At 41.1% G+C, this 26,289-nt stretch overlaps 1 protein-coding gene and 1 long non-coding RNA gene across 2 annotated transcripts; one reads left to right on the top strand and one right to left on the bottom strand.

Moving 5' to 3' along the window:
- Nucleotides 1–6,586: 6,586 nt before the first annotated feature.
- On the bottom strand, nt 6,587–17,393 carry LOC310893346. Its single transcript, XR_014578916.1, has 3 exons — nt 16,158–17,393; nt 14,192–14,362; nt 6,587–7,652 (listed from the first exon to the last, which is right to left on the bottom strand). It is a non-coding gene; the product is annotated as an uncharacterized lncRNA (long non-coding RNA).
- On the top strand, nt 15,563–23,262 carry RP9 (RP9 pre-mRNA splicing factor). Its single transcript, XM_083822179.1, has 6 exons — nt 15,563–15,827; nt 17,604–17,634; nt 18,426–18,555; nt 18,875–18,966; nt 20,397–20,458; nt 21,571–23,262. The coding sequence occupies exons 1-6, from the start codon at nt 15,640–15,642 to the stop codon at nt 21,797–21,799; spliced, it is 732 nt and encodes a 243-aa protein (XP_083678305.1). The 5' UTR covers nt 15,563–15,639; the 3' UTR covers nt 21,800–23,262.
- Nucleotides 23,263–26,289: the final 3,027 nt, after the last annotated feature.

The following is a 26,289-nucleotide window of genomic DNA, read 5'->3' on the forward strand; positions in this document are numbered from 1 at the left end:
GGAGGGTGGCCCCGGTGCGACGTGGCGGCAAGGGGAATGGCGGACCCCTCGCCCGGGGGCTTGGTCGGCGTGTAGAATCGTAAAGGTTGGGAAGGACCGCCAAGACCATCTGGTCCAACTGTACCCGTACCACCAATGTCACCCACTAAACCATGTCCCTCAGCACCACGTCCAACCTTTCCTTGAACATCCCCAGGGACAGTGACTCCACCACCTCCTTGGGCAACCCATTCCAATGCCCAACTACTCTTTCTGAGAGGAAACGTCTCCTAATTTCCAAACTGAACTTCCCCTGGCACAGCTTGAGGCCATTCCCTCTAGTCCTGTAACTAGTTATCTGTGAGAAGAAGCCGACCCCCAGCTTTCAGGTAGCTGTAGAGAGCAATGAGGTCTCACCTGAGCCTCCTCTTCTCCAGACTAAACAACCCCAGTTCTCTCAGCTGCTCCTTATAGGACTTGTGTTCCAGGCACTTCACCAGCTCTGCAGCCTTTCTCTAGACACACTCCAGGGCCTCGATGTCCTTCTGGCACTGAGGAGCCCAAAACTGAACACAGCACTCAAGGTGCGGCCTCACCAGAGCAGAGTACAGCGGTACGATCACCTCCCTGGTCCTGCTGGCTACACTATTCCTGATACAAGCCAGGAGCAATCAACGCTGGTGGCTGGCAACTGCCCATTTTTCATATCTTCTTGATCTTGCAAGTTATGGTAACGAAGAACTTGGGTTTCTTCTCAGTTATTCTAACCAGTTTCAGTGAGGAAACATAGAAAAGCTAGGCATCTGGCCCAGAGCAAGTTAAATAATACTATTATTTTTTGAGAAAGCATTGACTTCTGTGGCACTGCTTTCCTGGTTAAAAGAGATGCCTCTCCCTTCGGGGGTTACTGGTTGGAAATGTGGGGTCACGGGGGAATATAATTTGTATAAGAAGCACTTCTGACAAGATTTTGTCCTTGATAAATTATTAAACAAGTGCTGCTCACGTTTGGATGGACTGATGGAGAATGGAAACTACTAAAGTCAGGCACGCCACTGTGGCGACAAATGCTTGAGTGCCTCGGTCGGCAGGATGAGAGTTCATGGGCCCAGCTCTCCAATCCTGTGCGTCTGACACACAGCTGTTTCACCCCAGCACCAGAAGGGACACAGCCAAATCAAATATTTTTAGAGTGCTTTCAAAAACTCTTGTATAATATTGACATATTGCCAGGAAATGGCTGCTGCTAGGTGATCTAACCGGTGAAAAAAGCTAGCAACTCGTGCAGCTATTTAAAGATAACCAGATTTGTGGTTACAAATCACATCCTCCTTCCAACAATAATCAGGCTGCACATTCCAAATCAGCCCTGTAAAATATCCTTTAAACAACCTGTTTAAATTGTCTGGCGGTTGCCTTGATTTAAATAGCCCTTTTTTATGTTGTTTTGTATAGGGATGAATTATTTTCTCAAGGACAACTCATAGTTCACCACTGAAGCGTGTTGACACAACCAACATGAAGATAAAGCTTATGCTGCATTTGGCCATTCTTTTTTACTAGCCAGCAACACATCCTTTGTTTATTCCCATTTATTTAAGTTCAATGATTTTAAAGCAATTCCCCTTGGACTCACTTTATATGGAGTTTTGTACTCATTACTCAATAACAGTTCCCCACTTCTGTTGTAATTACCACTGCCTCAAGACTGCTGTAAGTTACGCTGGTGTATACCGGCCCCCAAAAGAGCCACGTGTCAGTTCTGTGTTACAGAAACAGTAAGTTTCATGCCTCAGCTCCATTCTCTCTGTAGCCAATACACCTTATAGCACATGGAGATATCACGATAGTGCTCAGACAGGTAGATGTGGTTGCTTTCTGTCCTCCTTATTTTATTCAGGCAGCACAGAGGCAGCTGAATGCTAAAGGTGCCCAGTATTTCTCCTGGAAATGGCATTTCCAACAATTCACTCTTTTTCAAAGCATACACACACACAAAAGGAAGTCTTATTTTTATGCTGGTTTGTTTGAACACGAACCCAGCTTCCCTGCAGGCATTCTGGGGGATGCCGATCCCTATCAGATCGCCTGTCCTTCAGTCAGCCTGACACACAGCCCTGACTAATTCAGGGTGAGCAGGGGGATAAGCACAAGCATGCCTGAAGCTCCTGCTCCGACAGTGAGGATTATGCTTCCCAGACTTAAAAACACAGTACAGCTAATGTCCGTTCTCTCTCTGAAAACTCAGCTTTCAGGAATGTCACAGGTTAGACAAAAAATGAGGATTAAAGAGCTGGGATTTATGCCTTTGCACTCCATCTCCTTTTGTGGGATGTGGTGTGCCTCATGTAATGTTCAAGGGGCTGCAGTTCTAGCTTTGGGCTTCGCTACGTCAAATTAAAATGTAACTCAAGGATTCAGTGCTGTTTCCAAGTTATTTGAAGGGCAAGGAAGTAAAATGCCAACGCTGATTCTCTGTCTGTGTATCACAGCAGCATTACTATTAGAGCTTGTCACACGGAGGAGAAATCCAAAAGCTCAAGTGGCAAGAAGGTAGAAAAGAAAATTCCTTCACACACTGCTGGCATGAATCATGTCTCAGGAGCACTGAAGAAAGCTGAGGAGTGTGCTGATAAGTCATTTCACATAAAAAATAATTTATGGTAACATGGGAAAAGGAAATAAAGTCTTAGCTTGAATCAGAGGTAGGCAAGAAACTGCCTGTGTGTAACTCGAGATCCTGCTCTGTCCCTTGGAATGTGCTTGCAGCCAAGCGCACGGCAGTTATGAGATGGTGGGCCTAATGTAAATTAAAACGTTTGGAATACATGCACTCAAATAAATATAGGAGAGGTTGTGACTAGAGAAGTATTCTGCTGCGTAGCCTTTGGGTCTATCCAGTACCTAACCACTTAATTACCCAGCATAGAGCTAAGATTACAGGCCTGAAGATTCAGTCCCTGGATGCCTGAAGTATGTATAGTGTTTTGACTTGGAGGTTTTCTAAAAAGGTAACGTACAGAGATAGAAAAATATAGAGTGGATTTACAACGTTTTCTAAATACTTGATCAAATACAGAACAAGAATAACAGAGGCAGTCCCTTTTTTCTTAGAAAGATTATGTCACATGTTGGAGATTGCAGATATCTTTAAATTATGGTATGCAGATTTAGAGAGAACTCAGATACTGGAAGTACAAAAGTGAGAGCAATGGGAAACAGCTTGAACTGATATCAAATCCAGTTTAAAAAATGTCTCTGCTTTTAATCAATAAGTAATATTCAGAGAGCTCACGGTGTAATACTGTTTGGGGCTGTACAAACTACACAGGGACTGTGTGAAGAGACTCTGAATTATTCTGTTCTACAGTTTTCCACAACTGTTCTTCTCAGTATATACTCTCTATAAAACTCTAAAGAAGCTGTTTAGAGGATAGCTTTGGGTTACAACTAATGTGAAAGAACCACAGTGCTCTCCCTGCTGAGCTGACTTTAAAGAAAACCAAAAAATAAAAATAAAAAAAAGTATAACTCAGTGTTAATTTCTCTTTCCAAATATCTGTGGAGGTTTCCAGATACTTTGAAACGACCACAGAAGCACACCGTATTAATACTGGTTTTAAATATTAAATATGGCTAATGCTTATCTATAAAACATTCCCAATAGACACTGGTTTTAATAAACAGCATTATGAATAATAACTGTTTTATTTTATGCAGCTACATGATAAATTCAGAAGACCTGGAATCAGGAATAGGTCTTTGTATACAAAATATTTTAATGCAAGTTCTATCAGTTACACACAATTTAACAGCTCTTTATTTCCAATGGTGTGACTCATAAGGGACAGACTTGATGTTAAAATGCCTTTGGTGATCAGAGTGGTGCAGGCAACTTGGGCCTTGCTGGTCCCTAAGAAATGCTGTGACACAGGTCTCTTTCCTCGTCAGAGTCAGGCTGGATTGATCAGCCACCTCCAGAGGCTATTTAACACACAGATTTTCTACCAATTGTTTTCTACTGCTGAACTGGCAGCAGTAATAAATGCAGCAGTGCTCAGAGCATGGGAGAAATGGGTACACTTCAAATTGCTTATACTGCAGATAAATGTCACTTAGTCCGATTTATCTTCAGATTATCTTCTTACCCTCTTCAGTTCACCCTCTATAGATGTTATAAGGAAAGTGAAACAAGTAGCAGGTAACCCTGTGAGCCAGTGTCCTCTTCCAGACCCCACAGTACCGAAGAAAGTCTGACTTGCCCTCAGGTACTCAGTAACTCCCTTGTTGGAGTTCACAGCATAACAAGATACACAGACAGAGCTGTTTTAGTTAGTGTGTATCAGCCTGGTGTTGAAAATCTGCCACGCTAAATTATTATCCAAATGATTTAGCAAATCTGTCTCATTTTTAATGACACAGGGTAGACAGCACTTGCAAAACTCCACTGAGGCAGTGGCTTCCAACAGACCAACACAAGGATAGCCAACTGTTGTCTTCCACCAAGTCTCGCTGCTGTTTGTAAGGTAAAGGACTGCCAAAAGCATAAGCCTAGATTGCACACTTTTGAGGCATCAGTCATGCCTTCCTTTCCATTTGGATCGCAACTATTACAGTTTGTCCACTAGAAGCAAACATATAATTGTAGCATGCCGACTCTGGGCCAAAGTACCTTCTAATTACACTGGAGCAACTGTGTTGGCCTCAGTGTAGATGTGCCAATGCAAAACTGGAAAAACTACTCTATGCATCCATAGCCAAGAGAGTTTTTCTACCGTTTCTTGCAGCTAGGTATTTAAATGCTATCAATTTCCATTCAGTGTTCATGCATTTATCAGGCACAGTATATGAATATATATGTGTGTTAAAAATGAAAATGCAGTAGCATTTTTTTTTGTTGCAGTAGCAACAATCCCTGTTTCATGAAAAGGAAATGCACTCAATGAAACACAAACCTAAATACCTTTGGAAATAGAGGCCAGAGGTTAAAACTCACTTTTTCAGGAAAGCTGAAGTTTCATCAGAAGTACTAAAATGACTTACCAGATATTCAGAAAAGTTCGCCTCCGTAGGGGCCAAATTTCTGACAATCTGCTCTTAAGTTACCTAGCTTAACACAGAAAGCTGTAGACAAAATGGGAAACATGCTTGATAACAAACCATTAAAACTCATATAAACAAAAGTATATTCTAAATACATTGCAGGTATCCACAAAGTCAGAGCACGGTTTTGAAACTACGAAGTGGTTATATTAAGCTGCAGAAAGACTTGGATATTCATAACAAAGGATGTGTGTGCTTAAGCTGCAGGTTTTCATCCTATGGTCTGTGGATTTTATAGGTTCCTCCTGCACGAGCAGTAAGGAAGCCTGCTGTATGCTGGCCTAAATTCCCCAAGACAAGGGGGTTGCATCTAAAGAAAAAAGAAAAAAAAAAAAAAAGGCAGAAAAGCAACGAGCTAAACATCAGCCTTATGCCATACAAAATTTGGAAAACAGTGAACCTTTCATAAGCAGCACGCACAATCTCACAACTGTTTTGCTCAGGCTGCGGGAACGAGTGGTTCCTGCAACCAAGGATCCCACTGTTTTTCTTAAATGCATTAAAGACAAACACAGTCAAAAAATAACTGGATAGTCTGCCTATTGTTTTCAACAAATCAAAAGGGAGGGCAGAAGCATTATGCATTTATTTGAAGACTAAACAGCTTCTCAAGAAGCAGCAGAGGCACTAAGGTCTGGAAAACAACTGGTCACAATTGGGTAACTAATTTAACATGCCTAAGTTTTATCACACCCTATCTGTACTCCATCTGCTAGAACTGTTATGCCTCTGCAATTAAAAATAGTAATGTTTTGTTCCAGCATTCTTTTCAACAAAGCTGCCTTAATAAAGTTGGTTTGTAAATTAAGTGTGGACTATGACTCCCAGCCTGAAAGACAGAAGCCTTGCATGAAATTTTCAGTCCCACTCCCGCCCCCATCCCCTTCCCGTAGCATTTTGTGTAAAAAAAAAAATGCCTTTTGGAAGCTGTATGTCTTGGGAGGAGAAGAGGAAGCAGTTCCTGTGCAAACAGCTTGGCAGAAAGTGAATTATGCAAACTTTCCTGAAATGTAAGGGTATCTGTTCTCCCAGCCTGCATTTTGAAATGAGCGCACTATAAGCTCGTTTTGCCTATCATGGATGAAAGGATTATTTGCAGAGGTGATGTGAAAGAGGCAGGTCAGGTCAATCACTTCTCTGCATGCCAGCACCACAGCTGCATTTGGCCACTGCCTAAGCAGACTGCAAACAAGACACCTTGTTATTCTTCCCCTCCTTCATTGATATTCATTTGTGAATCCCCTGGGAACAGCTTGAGTGCATAGGTGTTACAGAATAGTGCTCACTGGTTCTTACTAGTGTATGTAAGCCTAAAACCAGGTGCTTGTTGGAGTTCCAGTGCAAGATCACTGACACTGGAGAGCAGCCCCGCAGAGAGGGATCTGGGGGTTGTGGTTGACAGCAAGGTGAATATGAGCCAGCAGTGTGCCCTGGCAGCCAGGAGGGCCAACCGTATCCTGGGGTGCATCAAGCACGGCATTGCTAGTCGGTCAAGGGAAGGGATTGTCCTGCTCTACTCTGCGCTGGTGCGGCCTCACCTCGAGTACTGTGTGCAGTTCTGGGCACCACAGTACAAAAAGGACATTAAACTGTTGGAGAGTGTCCAGAGGAGGGCGACGAAGATGGTGAAGGGCCTAGAGGGGAAGACATATGAGGAGAGGCTGAGGTCACTTGGCCTGTTCAGCCTGGAGAAGAGGAGGCTGAGGGGGGACCTCATCGCAGTCACTTCCTCACGAGGGGGAGAGGGGCAGGTGACCTGTTCTCTGTTATCACCAGTGACAGGACCCACGGGAACGGTGTGAAGCTGAGGCAGGGGAAGTTTAGGCTGGACAGCAGGAAGAGGTTCTTCATCAAGAGGGTGGTCACACACTGGAACAGGCTCCCCAGTGAAGTAGTCACTGCACCAAGCCTGTCTGAATTTAAGAAGCGATTGGACTGTGCACTTAAGTCACATGGTCTAAACTTTTGGGTAGACCTGTGCGGTGCCAGGAGTTGGACTTGATGATCCTTATGGGTCCCTTCCAACTCAGGATATTCTATGGTCACTGCAATCATCTCTGCTAGTTGGTAAGCATTTCTTGACTCTTACATGACTTTTTATTTACTTTTTGCATCTTAAGAGAGGAAAGTCACATATTTAGACATCAAGTCTTAACATTTCACTTCCACTAAATATTTCAACATCATTTCAGAAATATATTCACAGGATATTAAATGCATTTCTGCACTTGTTTCTGATAGAAAAGAGTCCGCGTTTTGGACAATAGTAGCGTGATATTCCAATAACCCCTTTCAGGCATCTAATCTATGTACTAAAAGATGATGGTTTTAGGCCCAGAATTACAAAATTGTGTGCTTTCAGCTCAAACCAAATTTCAGTGTTTGCATACAGCTGGTAAGATCATACTGAGTGCTGAGTGCTCTCTGATCCCATTCGTGTTTTGCAGGGCTGTTGCATCACAAGTCACAGTCTTTCTTGCCTGCATTCTCCACCAATTGTTGCAGCGAAGTTTTATTGTCCTGTCTTTACGAGTAGGGCCCAGACAAGCCTTCCATGTCACATATGTGGGCTAGAGAAACATTCCATAAAAATAAAACCAAGAGTTAAAAGACTTGGCAAATAAAAGTGTTGTTATTAGTTCAGTTACAATCACAGATTGGTTTGGGTTGGAAGGGACCTTAAAGAACGTCTAGTTCCAGCCTCGCTGCCATGGGCAGGGACACCTCCCACCAGACCAGGTTGCCCAAAACCCCATCCAGCCTGGCCTTGAACACCTCCAGGGATGGGACATCCACAGCTTCTCTGGGCAGCCTGTGCTAGTGCATCACCATCCTATGAGGCACACTACAATTACTGTACGCAACCTTCCCACTATCTATGCCATTCCCTGGCATCATGCTCATCTCTCCACTGTCCTTGTGGGTTCAAAAGTCAGTAACACCAGTCTTTTTTTTTTTTTTTTTAAGAAAAAAAAAAAGGTTGGCTACAGTTGTCAGCATCTGAAGTTCTTTGCCATGATCACAGTGTTAATATTTATGATTTCTTCCCCTTTGCCAGAAGGAGGATGTTGATGTTGTGCATTTCCTCCTCCTCACTTTAGGTCTGCTTGGGGTCATTTTCATATGTTTGCTAGTAAGTTCTGTTAGCTTACTGCTTCTTTGCTGGTTCACAATTCCATGCTATGTCTCAGTTTAGTACTTGCTAGATGTTCTACCTATGTTGCAGACATGTTCTTTGCTCTCTTTGCTATCCCCCAAAATGTATTTACTTCACTTGCAAGACCTCATTCCTTCAGTGACCTGTAGTAGTTGACAGTTTGCGTCAGTAGTTGTGCAGCTTCCGTTATTGTCCCGTGCTTGAATTTTCCAAGGCCTCCACTGTTATCTTGTATTTTGGGAGGCCCCAAACGTACCATTTTTGTTTGTTTGTTTGTTTGTTTGTTTCCCCACAGCTTTCTAACTGTTGTTTCCAAATAACTTGTATTAATGTTTTATTAACACAGACAACCATCTGTAGCCAACATCTACTTGTTTTGGCAATATCCCTGGTACATTACTAAAATTACTTTATAACTGGGCAGAACACCTCTCCTTTCTTAGTTTATTCAAGCATGATCAAAAAGTACCTCACAAGGCGGTCAGCAGAAAGCCCCAATAGAGGATGCTAAATTGAATTTTTTGCACACTACACGAGTGACATACAGGAGCATAGGACAGGCGCAAATCTGCCTAGATGCAGACTGGTCTAGGAAAGAATATGTTTTCTATGTCTATAATGATACATCTATCTTTTCATTTCTGTATCTGTATAGTTACAGATGACAGTAACCTTCAAGCAAAAGTAACTATGAGGGAGTGTTTCTGGATGGCATTTGTTGCACAACTAGCAAGCCATAGGAAAAAAATATGTTATTTTTGTGTGTTTGGCATGAATATCAACACTGCAATATCAGAATTCCTTTCTCATTCCCCTTCTCACCAGAGGCAGTCATGGGTCAATAAAACACTTGCTTCGTAACTTCATTACTGCTAGTCTAGGCTTTCTGTATTACCTTCTTGTCAGGGCAGGGAGAGAAAAAGGTCCAGAATAGTGATTTTCCATTTATTTCTTTTCATTTACCTAGAAAGAAGCTGCTGGTAACTTGATATATGGCAAGTGTCTTAAGCTTAAAGAGCTGCGAACTTTGGATAGTTTTGGAAAAAAAAAGAACACCTAGGGTTTAAATGAGTACAGCTGTTGTGCATGGAACTAACTGATCAGCAATTTTAGGAAGAGAAAGTCATCTTCCTTTTTAAAAGAGGTGGCAAGCTCCATGAAGAAGCTTTGCCTTAAACTTTTTAGATTGTATTTTTAATCACTTTATGTCTGTAGTTTCTGTGACCCATTCAAAACCACTGGAGCTTTTTCAGGCGACTCAACCAATGTTCCACTGGAAAGTTGGCAGCTCAGAGGGGACATACCAAGGGCAGATGCTGGCACTGAAGCTGAACTTGCCTACTTTACTTGATGCACTGGGCATCATAAAAACAGGAACTGTTTTATCAGTCAGCATATTCTGGAATTTCAGGAAGCAAAATTCAGGAAAGGAATCTGCTTTTGCAAGGGAAAAGTTCTTATAAATTGATCACTGATTTAGAATATTGCCAAAGCTCAGAAGGAGGAATTTCCTGCAACTGAGGAAAAAAGAAAAAAGAAAAAGAAAAAAAAGGAAAGTCTACCAGGCATACCAGGCAAAGAATCTGGCCTCAATCCCTCCTAAAGTTGGTAGCAAAACTCGTGCTAATTTTGATGACAGTAAGACTATACTCACTAGGGGCTAAGCAGCAGTATATATAGATTTAATACATGAGGAACATCCAATCTGGAATAATTATCATCCCTCTAATAACGGGTTCAAATTGCAGCAATCCTGACTTAACCTCTCATCTGTCAGAAACAGATAAACAGAGAATTACGGATTTCTTTGCATCTGGCTGTTTTTTTCAAAACCAAAGTCCTACCCACTCAGCTTGGGCACCAGCAATCCCACAAATGACGGTACATTTTGTAAGAATATGGGAGATTGTCCAAGGGTTGTCAGCCAAAATTTCCCTTCCCCAGTCCCGTTATATAATGTGCCGTTAGCATCTGAGTGTTCCTACTACACACATGGTTTCCAAAGGTGCTTAGTCCTTACTGAGGCAAACTCCATTGAAGACTAAATGAAACTCTGCTTCAGAAATGACACATTTGGGGCTTTCCACCAGTATAAAACTGGAGATACAATGTTGTATCATCAATAATGTATTACACAAATATATCCCCATCAAACAAAGCCTCACTCTTGGAAAAAATGGCAATGGTACTTAACACAAAATGGCTTGGAATATATACAGTTATTTGTATTTATTTGTAAAGACCAGAAAGCAAAGGGCATAAACTCAAAAAAAAAAAAAAAAAAAAAAAAAAGGCAACTTACCCAGTGATTTCATGTCCTTAAAGTTTTAAGTGAAATAAAATACTGAAGAATGATCAGATTGTTTTCACTAAGTAGTGTCTTGAAGAGACAGTAAGCATTACATTGCTGATGGAACTTTATACTACTGCTACGAACTCCAGGTAATCACTAAGATAGTATCTCCACAGAAGGATGGAGGGAGTTCATCCATACAATCAACTACCAGAGGGCTGGAGGACAGAATTTACAAAAAGGAAGACGTTCATTCCCCTTTGAAGTATCTGCTTACCTATCTTTGGAATAGATTCAATCAAAAGACTTCAGTGTTTAAAATGGGATGTAGTCTTATAAAGGGACTTTAACCTAAAAACTGCAGTTCATATAACTACACTCAGCTGCTGTCCAACCCTAATTTCCAAAGACCCTTCCTTGCTTATCTATTAAGCTTTCCTGCAAGTGCCCATTTTTGAATACCCCTAGAAACCTAGTCTTTACAGAAGCAAACAACTCAGTGCCTAATTCATACCTGTGGTTGGTTGGTATGCAAAACTTTGATGTTTTTCTGCCCAATTTTCCAAAAGGCTTGCCCCTGTAGATATTTACAGAGTCCTGAACACAGACAGGATCACACCTGCTTGTACAAAATGCAGCTCTGACCATCATGTTCTTTCAGACATTTGCTCCCTCATTCCCTTTATGTAGTGGTGTACAGCAGTGAGCACCACAGCAAAGGTCCAGCTATGTAGGATCACTTTTCACTGCTGAAGTAGGAGCATGATATTGTCAACTAGTGTAGTGGTACTACACCTAGTGTAATGATGCTAATCGAGAGGGAACTGGGCTCTGGCCCTTGCTCAATTTTGTATTTTACATTAAAAAGTACCGTTACCAGTATTGGAAGTTCTGAGGTCAGAACCAGCCAAGATACTGGGGACACTCTATGCTGAACATTTCCTATCAGCTAGCTTTAGGCAGCTGCAGGCCAGCCACGCTGGGTTTAGACTGTGTTCTGCTCAGGCCGCTGCATGTTCTGGATCCCATTATGAGGTGCTTAACTTCCCATGGAGTCTAACACGGGTTCTGGATTCCTCTCCTGTGCGTAATATCTGACACATAATTAGAAACAGATCCAGGCCCAAAGCTCTAGCCAGCCAAAAATGGAGAAAAACAGTTTGGCTGACATTCCACCAGCATTACACTCTCATAGGCACACTGATGCCTATGGGATGACACAGATGCAAATTAATTTGGCCCTTGTATTGTTGTTTGTAGTTGAAACATTCAGTTATTTATAATGAAAATGAAATTGTGGTGTATATTATGAAACATACAGGCCTTTCAGATAGTTCAAATTGCAATAGCACATGAAATGTTTCTGGTTAGATGTTTAGGTAAGGCTGGAATTAGAATGCCATGACAGTCAGCTGTTATGGTAAGACAACTTTTCCCCCAAAATTAACTTCTTAAAATGTCTGAAGCACTATAGTCAAATAAAGAAAAAACAAAACAAAACAACAACAACAAAAACACCTTCAAATAGACATCCTTCTAAGTACATGGAACCAGATCCTAAGCTAATATAAATCCTTTAAAAAAAAAAAAAGCAATTTACAGGTATTGAGGGTCTTTGCTCCAGAATAAATAGAAACGAAAATAACCATTACATTTTTTCTACTCCCTCCTTCTTCACCGTTCATTATGTTTTGATCTTCTCTCAGGACTGATAATAAAGCAATTAGCTCCTTGGGTTATTTTGCAACAGTCACAGGAGTCTAGTGCTTTTCTCAGCAAAGAAGGAACAAGAAACTATGGAGTTATCTACAAGTGAGGTGTTGAATTATCTTCTATTAAAATGGTGGAAAAAAAAAGTCTCACCTTGCAACTAGGTACTTTTGTGCTGGGTACTTCTGATAAAATTCATTTCTAAGACAGACGAGGAAATCAACTAGAAAATTATTTGTATCAAACCAAAGAAAGAACAAGTTTAAATCACTGTGGCTGAGAAGATTTAGATGCCTATCTAATTTTACCTTTTGTCTGCCCCATTAAGTTACTGTGGTAAAAAGTATTACAGAAATACCCTGATTTGCTCATAAATTAGAGCCTGGGTGTACAAGCCACCAGGAAGCAAAGAACGCAGCCTAGCTCTTGCTAATTTAACAGTAGAAAGAGGACAATATATCATGGTCTGTCCTTTTGCATCTGCTTGCAACCACCCCTACCTCCTCCAAATTGGCAGAGCTCTGTTTACATCAGCCACACCAGGTCAGTCAAGGGTATTTGAAAATAAGACTGGTATGGTTTCCTGATATCTCCTCTCTCTAACTATTGTACACATCCCTCCCCTGGAATACCATTCATAAACTGGAAACACTCCATCATAGAATTAATTTGCTTTTCTGTCACTGTCCTAAAGCACCAGAAAGCTGCTCCAGGGCTTGATTACTCTGTTGGTTAGAGAATATGAAGTAAGAGCCACTTGAAACTAGCAAAACAACATTGGTATGATAGGGGGCCCACACATGTCTATTGTATCACTTGAGTTTGCTGCCAAAATAAAGTCTCTGTTTAGTAGGCATGAGCCCAGCTGGTATGTAACTTTTAGTAACTATTGCCACGTAACTTTTAGTAACTATTGCCACTTCTCTAAATAGAGTGAAAAATTGATACTGCCTCATCGAAGTTTTTTCAGACATTTTAAATGTAATTTTGGTGCCAGGAAATATTTCTCTTTCTTCACTTGTTGCTTGAAGATACGTGACCATGTAAGGGACTGACTGCAATTTGACATGTCAGGGGATTTGACATGACAAAGGGATGTCACGGACAACAAGAAGGGTTTCTTCAAATATATCAGTAGAAAAAAAGAAGACTAGGGAAAATGTCGGCCCACTGCTGAATGGGGCAGGTGCCCCAGTGACAAAGGATATGGAGAAGGCAGAGGTGCTGAATGCATTTTTTGCTTCAGTCTTTACTGCTAAGACCAGCCCTCAGGAATTTCAGACCCTGGAGACAAAAGAAGTCCAGAGAAAGGAGGACTTCCCCTTAGTCGAGGAGGATCAAGTCAGAGACCATTTTAAGCAAACTTGACATCCACAAATCCATGGGCCTCAATGGAATGCACCCACGGGTGCTGAGGGAGCTGGCCAATATTATTGATAGGCCACTCTCCATCTTTCTGGAAGGGTCATGGAGAAGAGGAGAGGTGCCTGAGGACTGGAAGAAAGCCAATGTCACACACCAAACTTCAAAAAGGACAAGAAGAAGGATCCAGGCAACTACAGGCTAGTCAGCCTCACCTCCATCCCTGGAAAGGTGATGGAGCAGCTCATCCTGGAGGTCATCTACAAGCATGTGGAGGATAAGAAGGTGATTGGGAGTAGTCAGCATGGATTCACCAAGGGGAAATCATGCTTAACCAATCTGATGTCCTTCTATGATGGGATGACTAGCTGGTAGATGAGGGGAAAGCGATGGATGTGGTCTACCTTGACTTCAGCAAGGCTTTTGACACTGTTTCCCATAACATCCCCATGGGCAAGTTCCCTTCCAACCCAAACCATTCTATGATAAGAAAGGCTACTAGTAAAACTCATGAAAGGCCAACAACTAAGCAAAACACACAGGCAGCAAACATGGGATGAATAAAAAAAGGTTTTCTCACAACCTACGTGCCATCTCATGACATCTCAGACAGACAGACATGTTGGAAGTTTTTGTTGTGTGTTGTTGTTGTTGTTGTTTTTGTTTTTTGAGAAGTAGATCTGCATGTTTATGTTGCTTTGCTGCTCAGTGTCGTTTTTGGTAGAATGCTTGCTGCATTCTTTCCATTGCCAGCAAACCTAGAAAAAATGGTGCATGAAATAAAAATCTTTATTACATATCAGTGGTATGACATGCAAAAGCTAGAATATTTTATTTAAACCTTAAAATAAGAACTCAAACTATGCAAAATACTGTGACAGAATTAATCAAAAACCTGGGGACAGATGCAGCTCTCTGGTGGTGCTCATACACAGAAGAGAAGGCACTTGCCCTTTGCTCGTCAGGCAGCTCAGGCTGCAGAAAACGTCAGTAGCTTTGTAACAGGGTGAGCTCTCCGTATCAGTGCCTGCCACGAACAAGCCCCCCTGGGCCCATGGCCTTCCCTGTGACCAACATGTACCTCCCTTGGCACAACCCCCCTCTTGAAAAACAAAAGGGAAAGAAAAATACATTGCAATCTGGATGTTGCAAGATTAGCAGAGATGGCCTTGACCTTCCCCTCCCTCCTTGCACATTATTTGGGCCTCTGCCACGATGGGTGTGCAGGACCTCACACAACGCTGGCCCTCCTTGTAGGCCCTGCCATTTGCCACCTGCTGCCCCACATCCCCATCACTGCCCTCACCCACCCCTGAGACTCTGGCACAGCACAGGGAAGGTGCCCCCTTGCTGCCAGGCCTGGCCTCAGCTTAGCGTGTCCCTCCCCATTAGGCCCCTTTGCTGGGCTGCTGCCATATTCCTCTGGGCGCCAACTTCTCCAGGACACCATCCTCCTCTGGTGCCATCTCCCGCTGGGCACCATATCCCCCTGGGCACCATCTCCCCAGGGGCACCATCTCCCACTGGGTGCCACCTTCCCCTGGCACCATCTTCCCCTGGGCGCCATCTTCTGCTGTGTGCCAACTCCCACTGGGCGCCATGTTCTCCTGGACACCATCTCTCCCTGGCCACCACTTTTCCTTGGGTCCCCTCAACGCTCCCCCTCAGCGTGTAGACAAGTATAGCGCCATTATTTTTTATTATATTTATTTCCTTCTAACGGTGCTCTGCGAGTGCAACGCCTCACAACACGTTGTGTTTAAGCGAAGGCTGCACGCAGGGCGGGCGGCAGGCACCATCCTGCGCCGCCCCACCTCAGCCCGGCCGCCGAGCGGGACCGCGGGCAGGGGGGAGCCGAGCGGAGGCCGTGGCTGCGGGGGGCGCTGCCCGTGCCTGCCTCGCCGCCGCCGCCGGAGGAAGTCGGCGGCCGGCAGGGGAAGTGAAACCGAAACGCGCAGCGTGGAGGGCGGGGAGGGAGAGAGGGACGGAGGGGGGCGTCGCCGCGGCCTTGCGACGTTCCGCCGCCGCCGTGCCGATGTCCAGCAGGACGAGAAGGGGCCGGGAGGAGAGGGAGGAGGAAGAGGAGGCGAGGGGTAGCCAGGCGCGGCGCAGGAGCCCGCAGGAGCCCGCGGCGAGCGGCGGCAGGAGCCAGGGCCGGCATGAGAGGAAAAGGAAGAAGCAGGAGGCGCAGCAGCTCCAGAAGCTCCAGCACCTGGAGTCCTTGTAAGGAGCGGGGAAGGGGAGGCCGCCCCTGGGCTCCCTCCCCTGCCCGGGTTGCCTCTACTGGGAGCCGGCCCGACGGGCCTTTGGGGCTCGTTTTTCAGCGCAGGGAGGGTGCTTGCTTTGTTTCTTTGTGAAAATATCTGTAAATGTGCTTGTAAATATGCCTCCCCGGCCCCCGCGCTGCTTCAGTGCCGAAGCACTGGGCTTCTGGGGTAAATCCCAGGGCTGTTGGCCCCTGCTCCCCACAAGCCCAGCGTTTCCCTGCTTTCATCCCGAAAACCTCCTGCCCTCAAAAGTGACAAGGGGCAAAACCAAGTCATTAGGAGTTACCTTTTTCACAGCAGTTGGGTCCACCGTGCTCTAACTTCCCTAGCTGGGTGACACAGAGGGCCTTGTTCCTACCAAGTGTTAGGTGTCAGGGATGTCCTGTACTGCTCAGGAGGACTCGATCGCCACCAGCAATGGATCCACTCAGGTTACAAGGACTCAAAACGGAGTAGAAATGTGCAGTCTGTCTGTAGATCTTAACTGGGGATATTCGTAATATCTTTCCCAAATGTTGCCCTTTTTGTGCATAAATAGGTCTGTGTTTCATTTGTTTACCTGCCATGCCTTGCCTAAAAGTTTAGTTTAGGCAGGGTAGCCAGTGTCTCCATTGTCTCTGTGCCTGTCACGAAAGCTGCTGATGTGTTACAGTATTACTATAGTACTTGCATTGCAGTGACATTTGCAAAACTGCTTCATGACTTTATACCGGTTTGTTGAGGAAAACTGGGTCTCTTCTTACAAGCGATTCCTAGAAGTCTGGGAGTTGTAGCGTGGAATCAGAAGTTGTTCAGCCAGTTTCCAATAGAGTGGATTCAAAAAAAAAAAAAAAGAGAAACCGGTTTGAGAGACGCTTAATGACTCCATCTGTAGTCCACAGTGCTATGAAGCACTTAGGCTGTTTTATTGAAAATGGTTTTAATGTAATAGAAAGATCAGAAGGTTGACTGGAATGTAATTTTTTCTCTTCCAAGTGAAAGTCAAGATTTGTTTGTTATGACAACTAAAACTAAACAGCACTCAAAAAGTTGTTAAAGATTATCCCATGTTGTTTTGGCATTTAACTCCTAAGTACGTACATGCACTTTCTCTGTTACTGTGTTCTACAGAGCACCTGCTTGCTATTTGGATTTTAGTGAATTTTGTCTTCTACAGAAATACCGCAGGAAATACTGCAGGTGGTACTTCTGTCAGTAACATTACATCCTTATGTTTAATATTCAGAAGACGACAAAGTTGTTATATTACATTGTATATGGGTGGCAAAGCTAGAAGTGAGGAACAGTCTGACTTGATATTTTCAGCTGGGTATGTCTGTGATTTAGCAGTGATGGAGTAAAGAAATTTGGATCAGTGAGATCTTGGAGCAGGGTGCTACCGCGAAAGGTGAGAACATTGTGTATTTATGGTGGTTCAAGCTGAACTGGATGTACTGCACCTCTTTGTAAAGCAGGGTGATGAAAATAGCTGTTCCCCCCAAAAAATACAAATGTGAAGAATGTTAACAAGAGATGCATATCTTTATAGGCAAACGTGGGTTTGGAAGCACTTTGTCAGCCTGCTTGCATCCAGGTATCCATGTTTGCCTACTGTTGGCAATTATTGATTACATAAAATTTAAGGGAAAATGGGAGGTGAATGTTTTAACTCTATACTGTTGAAATACTGTGTTTTGTCAATTTCTTTGTTTATGCTAAGCTACAGAGTAACAATATTTATATTGCTTTTCAGCTACGAGAAACCTCCCCCAGGACTAATTAAGGTTGGTAAATATACTGCAGTACATTTTTAGTGTTACAAGGGATTTTCAGAGACTGTATTTTAGCCGTTTATCTTAAGTGTCTAGGTTACCTATATAAATTACAGAGAGAAGTAAGTAAAGTCCAAGGGACAGTTCAGAGCTCCTCAGTTACAAGCCAACCTCTTTGACTTACTAAGTGCAAAGTGAAATGCCCAGAATCACGTATGTTGATACCAGTTCCTTCGTGACCTCTTAGCGCACAAAATTAATGTAGTATTTAAGTGTAGACACAGGGAAATCATTTATGGTGAAGCAGACTTTCAGTTTGTGTGACATCTTTTCAGCATTCTTCTCCATTGCTTATGCTCAAAATACTTGTGTAAAAATACTTTCCATAATGATCATTGCTATTGCCAAATTTATATAACTAAGCCATAAGCTAGTGCTTTTAACCTAAAAAATACTGCTTTGTGTTGTAAAGGCTGTTTCTGTTCATTATGTTTTGTTATAAGAGAGAGAAGAAATATCAGCTTATCTGATAATTTTTTGTTACTATTATTTATTGAAATAAATTACTAGAATAAATGGAAAGGAGTGGAAGCGATACATCAAGAAAGTGTCTGAACCAGAAAAGTCAAGGGCAAGGGAGAAAAAAGATGACTTAAGGATTAGGTATTTTGGATCCTTTATGTGTTACAGAGAAAACAGGTTCCCCATTAAATGAAGGCCTGTATGCTTGGAGTATTGATACTTATAAAATTATAAATAAAAGAAAAAAAAAGTGATTTTATTTTCTGTATCTTGTTCCGCAGGAAAATGAAACAAAACCAGAAGACTGCATCCCTGATGTACCAGGCAATGAAAGCGCACGAGAATTCCTGGCCCATGCCCCAACAAAAGGGCTTTGGATGCCTTTGGGAAAAGAAGTCAAAGTTATGCAGTGTAAGGCTGAAAATATTCCAGATGTCATTGGACCATCATATAGCCATCTTTTTACTCTCTGGGGGAGGGCAGGATGTCTGGTGGACAGTTTACGAGATCCAGGTAGATTGGCATCATATTGATATAAAAACTACCAATATCTTGAAGGCTATGATAGCTTTCTATTTTATGGAAGATACATGTATCAACATAACACTTTTGTATCTCATTTTTTCCAAAAATTGAAAATATTTTAATATTTTCCATAAATATGTTTGTTTTTTTTTTTTCTGTACTGATCTGGCTCAGGTGCAATTCACTGCTGCTTCTTTTTTTAAAGGTTGGAGGTGTAAGCGTTATGGACACAGAACAGGAGATAAAGAATGCCCATTCTTTATTAAAGGCAATCAGAAATTGGAACAATTTAGAGTAGTGAGTACAAATACTGTAGTATTATTGCTTGTATTATTTATGTTGATGATGGATAATATTGCAAGTGAAGAAAAGCCTGTCAGATGATGCTCTGTTAAGGACTTTTCCTCTGTCTCTAGTATAATATAGATGCTGAAAATCTCCTAATAAAGAAAAAGCTACAGATGTGGTTGGATGTTTGGCTACTTTACAGAAAATCTGCTCTTCAAGTGGAAAATAATTAATATTTACATTTAAATTGGAAATCTTCAAGAACCTCTTTCAACCATTATATTCAATCAACTTTTACAGCATAAATTTTTGCGATGTCAACGTAACAAAAAATGCTTAGTCAAGCTTGAGCTGCCCACATTACCGTTGCTTCAAGCCTTCTGCTCTCATTGTGACCAACCACATCACGAAACCTATTGTCTAGGTCTATAATCCAGTCACTGTCTACAATTCTGGTCTCTTGCTACACGAGACTACATCTCAGATTTGCAGATTCTTTCTGCATGACCTCTTTAACTGTTTCTGTTGCTTTGCATTGTTAAACTATTTTTCAGGCTGTCATCACTTTGTATCTTAGGTCTTTCTTTCTGTCCTTGAAAAATGCAATCTGGACTCATTTCTGTCCAACTACTGCAAAAGGGACTTTTAGCCCATACCCATGACCAGATTGCCTCTATTCTTAATTTTTTCTTAGGCTTCACTGTTGCATCAAACTCTTAGTTTATGTCCAGGCCCTTCGTGATGCATTCCCAACATCTTTCATCTGCTACTGAAATTTTAATTCCCACCTTTGGTCAGCATCTGATATCATTTCTCTGTTGATTTGTGTGCTGAATCTTCCAACACAAATGATCACCTTGTTCTTTTTGCTGCATTCTTTCTTGGCATGAACTGGCCTTAAATATCTGCAAAGTTTATTTGCTACCTTCCTTCACAACTATCTTTTTCTGCAATGCTTATTCAATTTAAAAATAACTGATTTAAGAAGCAATAATATTAATGCATAGCATGCAAGGACAGCTCCAACTTCATTATCCATTTGTCTTATTATCCTTGTTCCTGTATTCCGGTGTGTTTGTATCCAGGTTTTTAAAACGTGCAAGGGCACAAATCTTACTATTTTGAACCTCGACATTCCTTCTATGTCTAGCTACTGCTGTATTATGTGTGTGGGGAGCTCTTAGTTAACTGTGACTGGAAAGGGACAGAGTTAATATACCTAAGGAGAGCCCACTCCAGTGATGTAACCAGATAAAATAAAAAATCAGTCTAGATGAATGATGTTCACCAACGTCTGATAGTATACTTGTGAATTAAGAGCTCGTTAAGTATATTTAATCTTTTGATAACACAGTGGCTTTTGTTTTCTCAAAAAAAAAGTCAGTTTTACCATTTTATCATTTGCTCTACTAACACTGGGTTTTTTTTCCATTTTAAAGGCACATGAAGATCCCATGTATGATATAATAAGGGAAACTAAACGTCATGAAAAAGAAATGAGGTATGTGTCTCTGTAGTAAAACGCATTTTCAGTCTGTTTTTAATCTTGATAACATGATAGTAATTTAGAGTTTGCAGTTGAAACTTTAATGTTACCCTCACCAACTCAGAACATTTTTGATGGCGGTTTCTTTCTGTTAACTGAGATTAATGCATTTCTACTTTCTCAGTAATCACTCAGTGTACTTTCTACCTCTTTAATTCTATTAGCTTCTACATCTGTTCCAAAACAAAGATTTAAAGAGGAGTCATTCATTGATGCCATAATATTTAGGTCCCTGGTTATTGTTCTGTTTTAGGTCTAATAAAAAAGTCATTTTTTGCACTGGCTTTACTGAGGTGCTTTTGTATCAAAGAGCTTTCAGTAGACATGAAGGGATGGATTTAGAAAGCTAGGTCTAGGCACCTGATACTGTTCCTTATGTGAAGTCATTATTCAATGTATAAATCAGGAGAGTTCTTTCATGCTTTCTTATTTGAACTGCATCAATGAGATTATTGAACCAACTGTAGTGAGTGAGTAGATTAGTACTGCTAGCACAGGTATCTTGCACGCTTTTTTTTTTTTTTTAAAAAAAAAGCAAAATCTTGGCAAGGATGTTGAAAACAATAGAATAAGCAAGTAGTCTCTCTCCATTTGCCAGGGATCCATGAAAGCTCACAAGAAGAGTGCCTGTCAAAGACACCTCTAAATCTAAAGTAGAATCTACTCAGTCAGCTTCACTGACATCATCTCTGTATCAGCAGGGCAATTCTTTTCATAATACTATAATCCCCATGTGCACCTGTGTATGCATAAGGGTAGAACTTCCATTGGTGGTCTGGCAGTTGCTTTTACCTCTGTTTTGCATACATAAATTACAGATTGGCCAATACGCTTGATAACCCATGAGATGGGAAGTCCTTGAGAACAAAACATATGCTTGTCTCAAAAGGGGTTGTTATCAGTATGAAAATTGTAATGGGAGTTGTAATTCAGCAGAATAGGAAGTGTTCCCCAGCCCTTTGCATGAAGCTTCCATTTCTCAAGCTAGGAAGAAAGCAGATAAAAGCTAGAATAAATTATTACTTAGAGAGCTAGAAAGTATTCTCATTCACATTTTTTAAACTCAGGATACAGCAACTGAAACAGCTCTTGGAAGACTCCACCTCAGATGATAATGATAGCAGTGACGACAGTGATGAGGATGATGAAGATAGCAACAGCTCCGCTTCCTCAGAATGTAGAGATAAACACAAGAAAAAAAAGAGAAAGAAGGAAAAGAAAAAAAAAGAAAAGAAGAAGAAGAAAAAGAGAAAGCATAAGTCATCTAAATGTAATGAGAAGTTAGAAGCTGACTGACAGTAGTCACCTGCTACATGCTCAAGGACCCTTACTTGTGAACTGCAAGGAACGATCCAAAGAATGAGGAAGAAACCACCAGAAAGGGCTTTATTAAACTGCGATCATACAGATGGATACATATAGCACCCTACACTGGCTCTTCTTTCCTACTCCTCTGCAGTGCTGCAGCCAGGAGAGTATAGTTTAATGCATTAAACTATACTCAATCATTCATATCTTTAAACACTAAAACCCGTGCTAAGGGCCATCCAGCAGGGTCATATTGGGCCTCTGCGTTGCTCTGTAACTGCCCACAGAAAGCCATAACTACCAAGGCAGAATTCAGCAGACTACCTATTGAAGTATGTTTTACCATACTATCAGTTAATTACATACAAAGCTTCAGTGCAAGGGGACTGCAGTTTGCACCATGCACAGCACTGACAGTTCTCTTACAGTCCTTACAACATTATACAGTATTTTTTTTTCTGCATACTGCCTGCGTGCTGAAGTTCATTTTACTTACCCTAGCACTGGCAGCTGGGGGAAATAAAGAACACTGCTGAAGGGGAAAAGAGTTCATCAAGGGAATTTAAGACAAAATCACAGTATAAGCAAGACTTGATTTTTTTGTAGCAAAATCTCAGTGTGATCAACAATAATAGGCACAGTTCTATAATACCTAAAGTGTTCCCCAAACCAGAGGATTAGGAGCCAGGTGTAATGATGTTAGATGTTCAATTTTACTATAAAGAGATGAGTTTAGTTATTTAAAAAAAGGGGTGGTTCATGTTGGAAATGAAAAATATATATTTCTACATACATTTCAGTATCAGTTGTTTTGATACATTTGATTTTTTTCCTTTTAAAAAGGTCTGGGGAAGTAAATTCCAACTTATTTTGTATATTTACTACAATTATTTCACGTAATATTTTATGAATCATCCCACAAGAACATAAATGTCTAAGGGTTTCAGTATGGTTTTCAAATACATGCTTGTAAGTTGCAGAACAGCAGCAAAGAACATGTAAGCAGGAAGAAGGGAAAGATATGTACTCTACTTAAAAAAAAACAAAAAAAACTTGGCCAGTCTACAAGGTCACTAATGCTCCAAGGCAAACTTAACTGGAAAGATAGAGATGTCAATACACTGCATTAGAGTAAGAATCATTTTCAAAGATCAACAGATAAAGGTACAGCAGTGCAAAGCTGTGACTTGAGGACCTAGAGGTTTATTGGTGCTTTCCAAAAGGAAAAAAACAGATTTGCTTTGAAAGGACTAGGTCATATTTGATCTCATTCAGCACTTAGTCTCTGTGCTTGTTATTATATTAAGCAAAGCATAATAAAGCTCTAACATCAGTAGCCATTGACAGTGAAATCAAGGAACCAGAGACACAAATGCATTTTAAGTTGTTTCCTGCTGAGTGCTTTGGAAGACAGGGAAAGTATACATTAAAATGTGTTTTTTTCCCTTCTACATGTCTAAGTCACTTAGTTGAAATGTCTTTTTTTTTTTTTTTTAAAGTCATTATGCTCTGGAATAAAACAAGGTAGCCAATGCCCATTTAGAAAAAAAGATTCCCTCATCACATTTGAGACTCCACATTTTCAATAAGCCAACAAAAGGGCAAAAACCTGTTTATTGATAAAGCAGTTGAATGGTATGCAACTTAAATATCACTATCTCCTAGTGACCTTATAAAGAACGTATTAATCAGAACAGTAGCTTTTGGTGAAACTACTTAATAGTTTCTTCAGAGCTCAAATGTTTGAGTTTTTATCCTCTAGTATTATTTACTAGATATCTCTAGTGTGATTTCTCTAGTGTGATTTACTGATGACTCCTGCTAGTTAATGATGATACTGATACAGATAATTAATTGAAAGTTCCTGGTTCCTTAACCAGATAGAAAAATGAACAGCTGAAATGGCATGCAAAGACCTACATGTGATGCCAAGAGAATCCATACATTTATTGCACTGGTGATTGCTGGACAGATGCTGGAAGCTGCACCATGTAAAGGCTTACTCTGATTCATTCTAGAGAATCCTCACTCAAGTTTGAGTAGAGCAGACGTAACCTGAAAGTCTCTTCAGTTACATTAGCTTTTGTCATCTAAGATTCTTATAAAACCTAGTTTCATTAAACTAATTCAGCTTCCTTTTAGCCTGTCATCCCACTGCTTGGGAACGGGTCCCTCAACTTGGTCTGTTCAACAGGATTTTACCTACAAGGGCTTACTATTTGAACAATCAAGAAAAATAATGCAAGACAACCCTTCTTTAGCGTATGTTAACTGCAATTTAAAGGTTTGAGGTACCAAATCAGTGTTCTGCAGACTGAACATCTGTTTAACCTAGTATCTTCCTCCACTCGTGGTCAATAGCGGATGCTTAAGCAACAGAGCAGGGCAAATAGGACTGGTATTTATTTCATCAAAAAAAAGCCTCTATTGCTTGTAGCATGGGTACTTTCAATCACAGATATTTTATTTAGTAGCCTAGTTTCTTTTACATCCAGACACTTGTTAAAACCATTTCCTTCAGCAGGAAACCTCCACAGATTAGTTATGCGGATTAAGTATTAATTAGCAAAGAAACATCGCTTGCTTTCAAGCTGTTCCCTACTAGTTTCATTTCATGCCCCCTAGTTCTTATACTGAAGGATATGTGAACAACTGATTCCCGTTCATTTTCCCCCACATCATTCTCAGTTTTGAAGATCTAGAATATCCCATACGTAAGAATTTTAGTAGGTCTCTACTCAAACTCATAAAAGCAGAGGCAATTTCAAAGTTAAAAAGTTAGCACAGTCTCAATACTGTAAGGTTTCTAATAGTAGTGACTAGCAACCCATATGAGAATACTGAGAAACATGATTCATTTAACCACTTAACATTTTAAGCTGTGCCAAAGCTAGCATGTAAGAGACTCCAGGTCTTTAAGAAATATGTAGACTAGAGGAATTCCAACACCCATTTTTATTAATGGAAAATGATTCTACACAGAAGTATTCCCAGAAAGCAGAATAGAAAACTATACTCCTGAAAGACTGATTAGACTTATGTTTTAAATCTTAACCATTCAACTATTTGTTCAAAGAGCGAAAGTTCCTGGTGACAGCTTTCTTTGTAGAAATATATTTTTATTTGAAGTTTATATTGAAATTTCAGTGGTAACAGTAGCATAACTAAACCCATGAATCTAAACAAAGGTGAAGTGCAGCTACAACATACCTTGCTGGCAATACAGTTGCAACTGATGATTTCCAGCATCTAGGTCTGATTATCTTAATACTCCAAATTCTTCATTTCAGAAAGAACTTCAAGAATATACATTTTTTTGGCCACGAAATGACTTGGGTTTTATAGTCTCGACTGAGATGGCCAATGACAGTGAATCACTCAGGGAATCTGAGGACTTGTGTTTGTTTTGTCTGTTTTTTAAAAACAGTAATTTGTTTTTCCTTGGTATGCTTATGGTTAGCATGCAATGACTATTTTTGCCATTAGCTCCTGCCAGTCTTACATTGTTTTAATAGAAAGACCTATAATTAATCTTCTTGAACATAAGGCAGAAGACAGGACACTAAGAAGGAATGCTTTATGCAACACATGCTACCAGATCTAGAAGTAAAATACAGAATTAAAATCTGATAAGCCAACATAACCATGGTCACCATTTGAGCATTAGACTCCACCCACTTTGCAACAGAAGTTGTAGTTAGCTACAAATAATGATTTAGAAATTCTGAGTCACAGACAGTCAGTCTGTCCAACAAAACAGTTTGGCAATTTCAGAGGCCCCTACTGTTTGTCACTGCCTTGCCAAGAAGTAAATAGATTCTTCAGATGTTCCTACAGTAGATATTGTCAAAGACATTTGAAAACTTTAAAGGCAATACAATACTGCCAGCACTGCAGTTACTCATCACTGGGCAATCTACCTTCGTAAGGAACAAGAAAAAACTGACACGTATGTGCAACTATAACCAAAAGTGGAATCTCACATCACAGGATAGTTACTTGGCTGAACTAGAAGAGCCTGGACTTTAATTGACAGCCTTTTAAAGTACAGTTCATAGTTTGCAACCTTTCTAAATCATGGCCATCTTACCCACTGGAATATTAAATAGTCATAAGCCAGTTGACTTCAGATGCAGTCCACTGTCTGCTGACTGAATAAAAGGTCAAGCAGAAGATACAGTTTTAAGGCCCCAGTACTAGTACTGGTAGAGTAGAGCACACCAAACTCCAGAAAAACGAGTAGCACTTTCAGACTAAAGCAGTCTAAACTCTCCCTGCTGCTACTCCCTCACATCTTTCTGGGATCTAGCATCACCCAGCCCTAAATTGCTGCTTATATCTAGGTAGAAAGCACACTGACTGCTGCAAGACCTGTGAAAGGATGGATTAGCATAATTTTTTGGAGTGCTCCTGGAATATTAGCCACTCCAAAAAAAGAAAAAAGTGCCTTCTACCTGTCAGGTAATGAGTATTCCACT

Source organism: Anser anser (genome assembly GCF_964211835.1).
Source record: "Anser anser genome assembly, chromosome: 2".
Lineage (NCBI taxonomy): Eukaryota > Metazoa > Chordata > Aves > Anseriformes > Anatidae > Anser > Anser anser.

Bases quoted from the DNA above. Each gene is read 5' to 3' on its own strand.
- RP9 (XM_083822179.1), top strand. From the start codon at position 15,640: ATGTCCAGCAGGACGAGAAGGGGCCGGGAGGAGAGGGAGGAGGAAGAG. The intron at 18,556-18,874 runs GTAAGGCTGAAA...CTTTTTTTAAAG, and splicing joins AGAAGTCAAAGTTATGCAGT to GTTGGAGGTGTAAGCGTTAT. The intron at 20,459-21,570 runs GTATGTGTCTCT...TTTTAAACTCAG, and splicing joins CGTCATGAAAAAGAAATGAG to GATACAGCAACTGAAACAGC.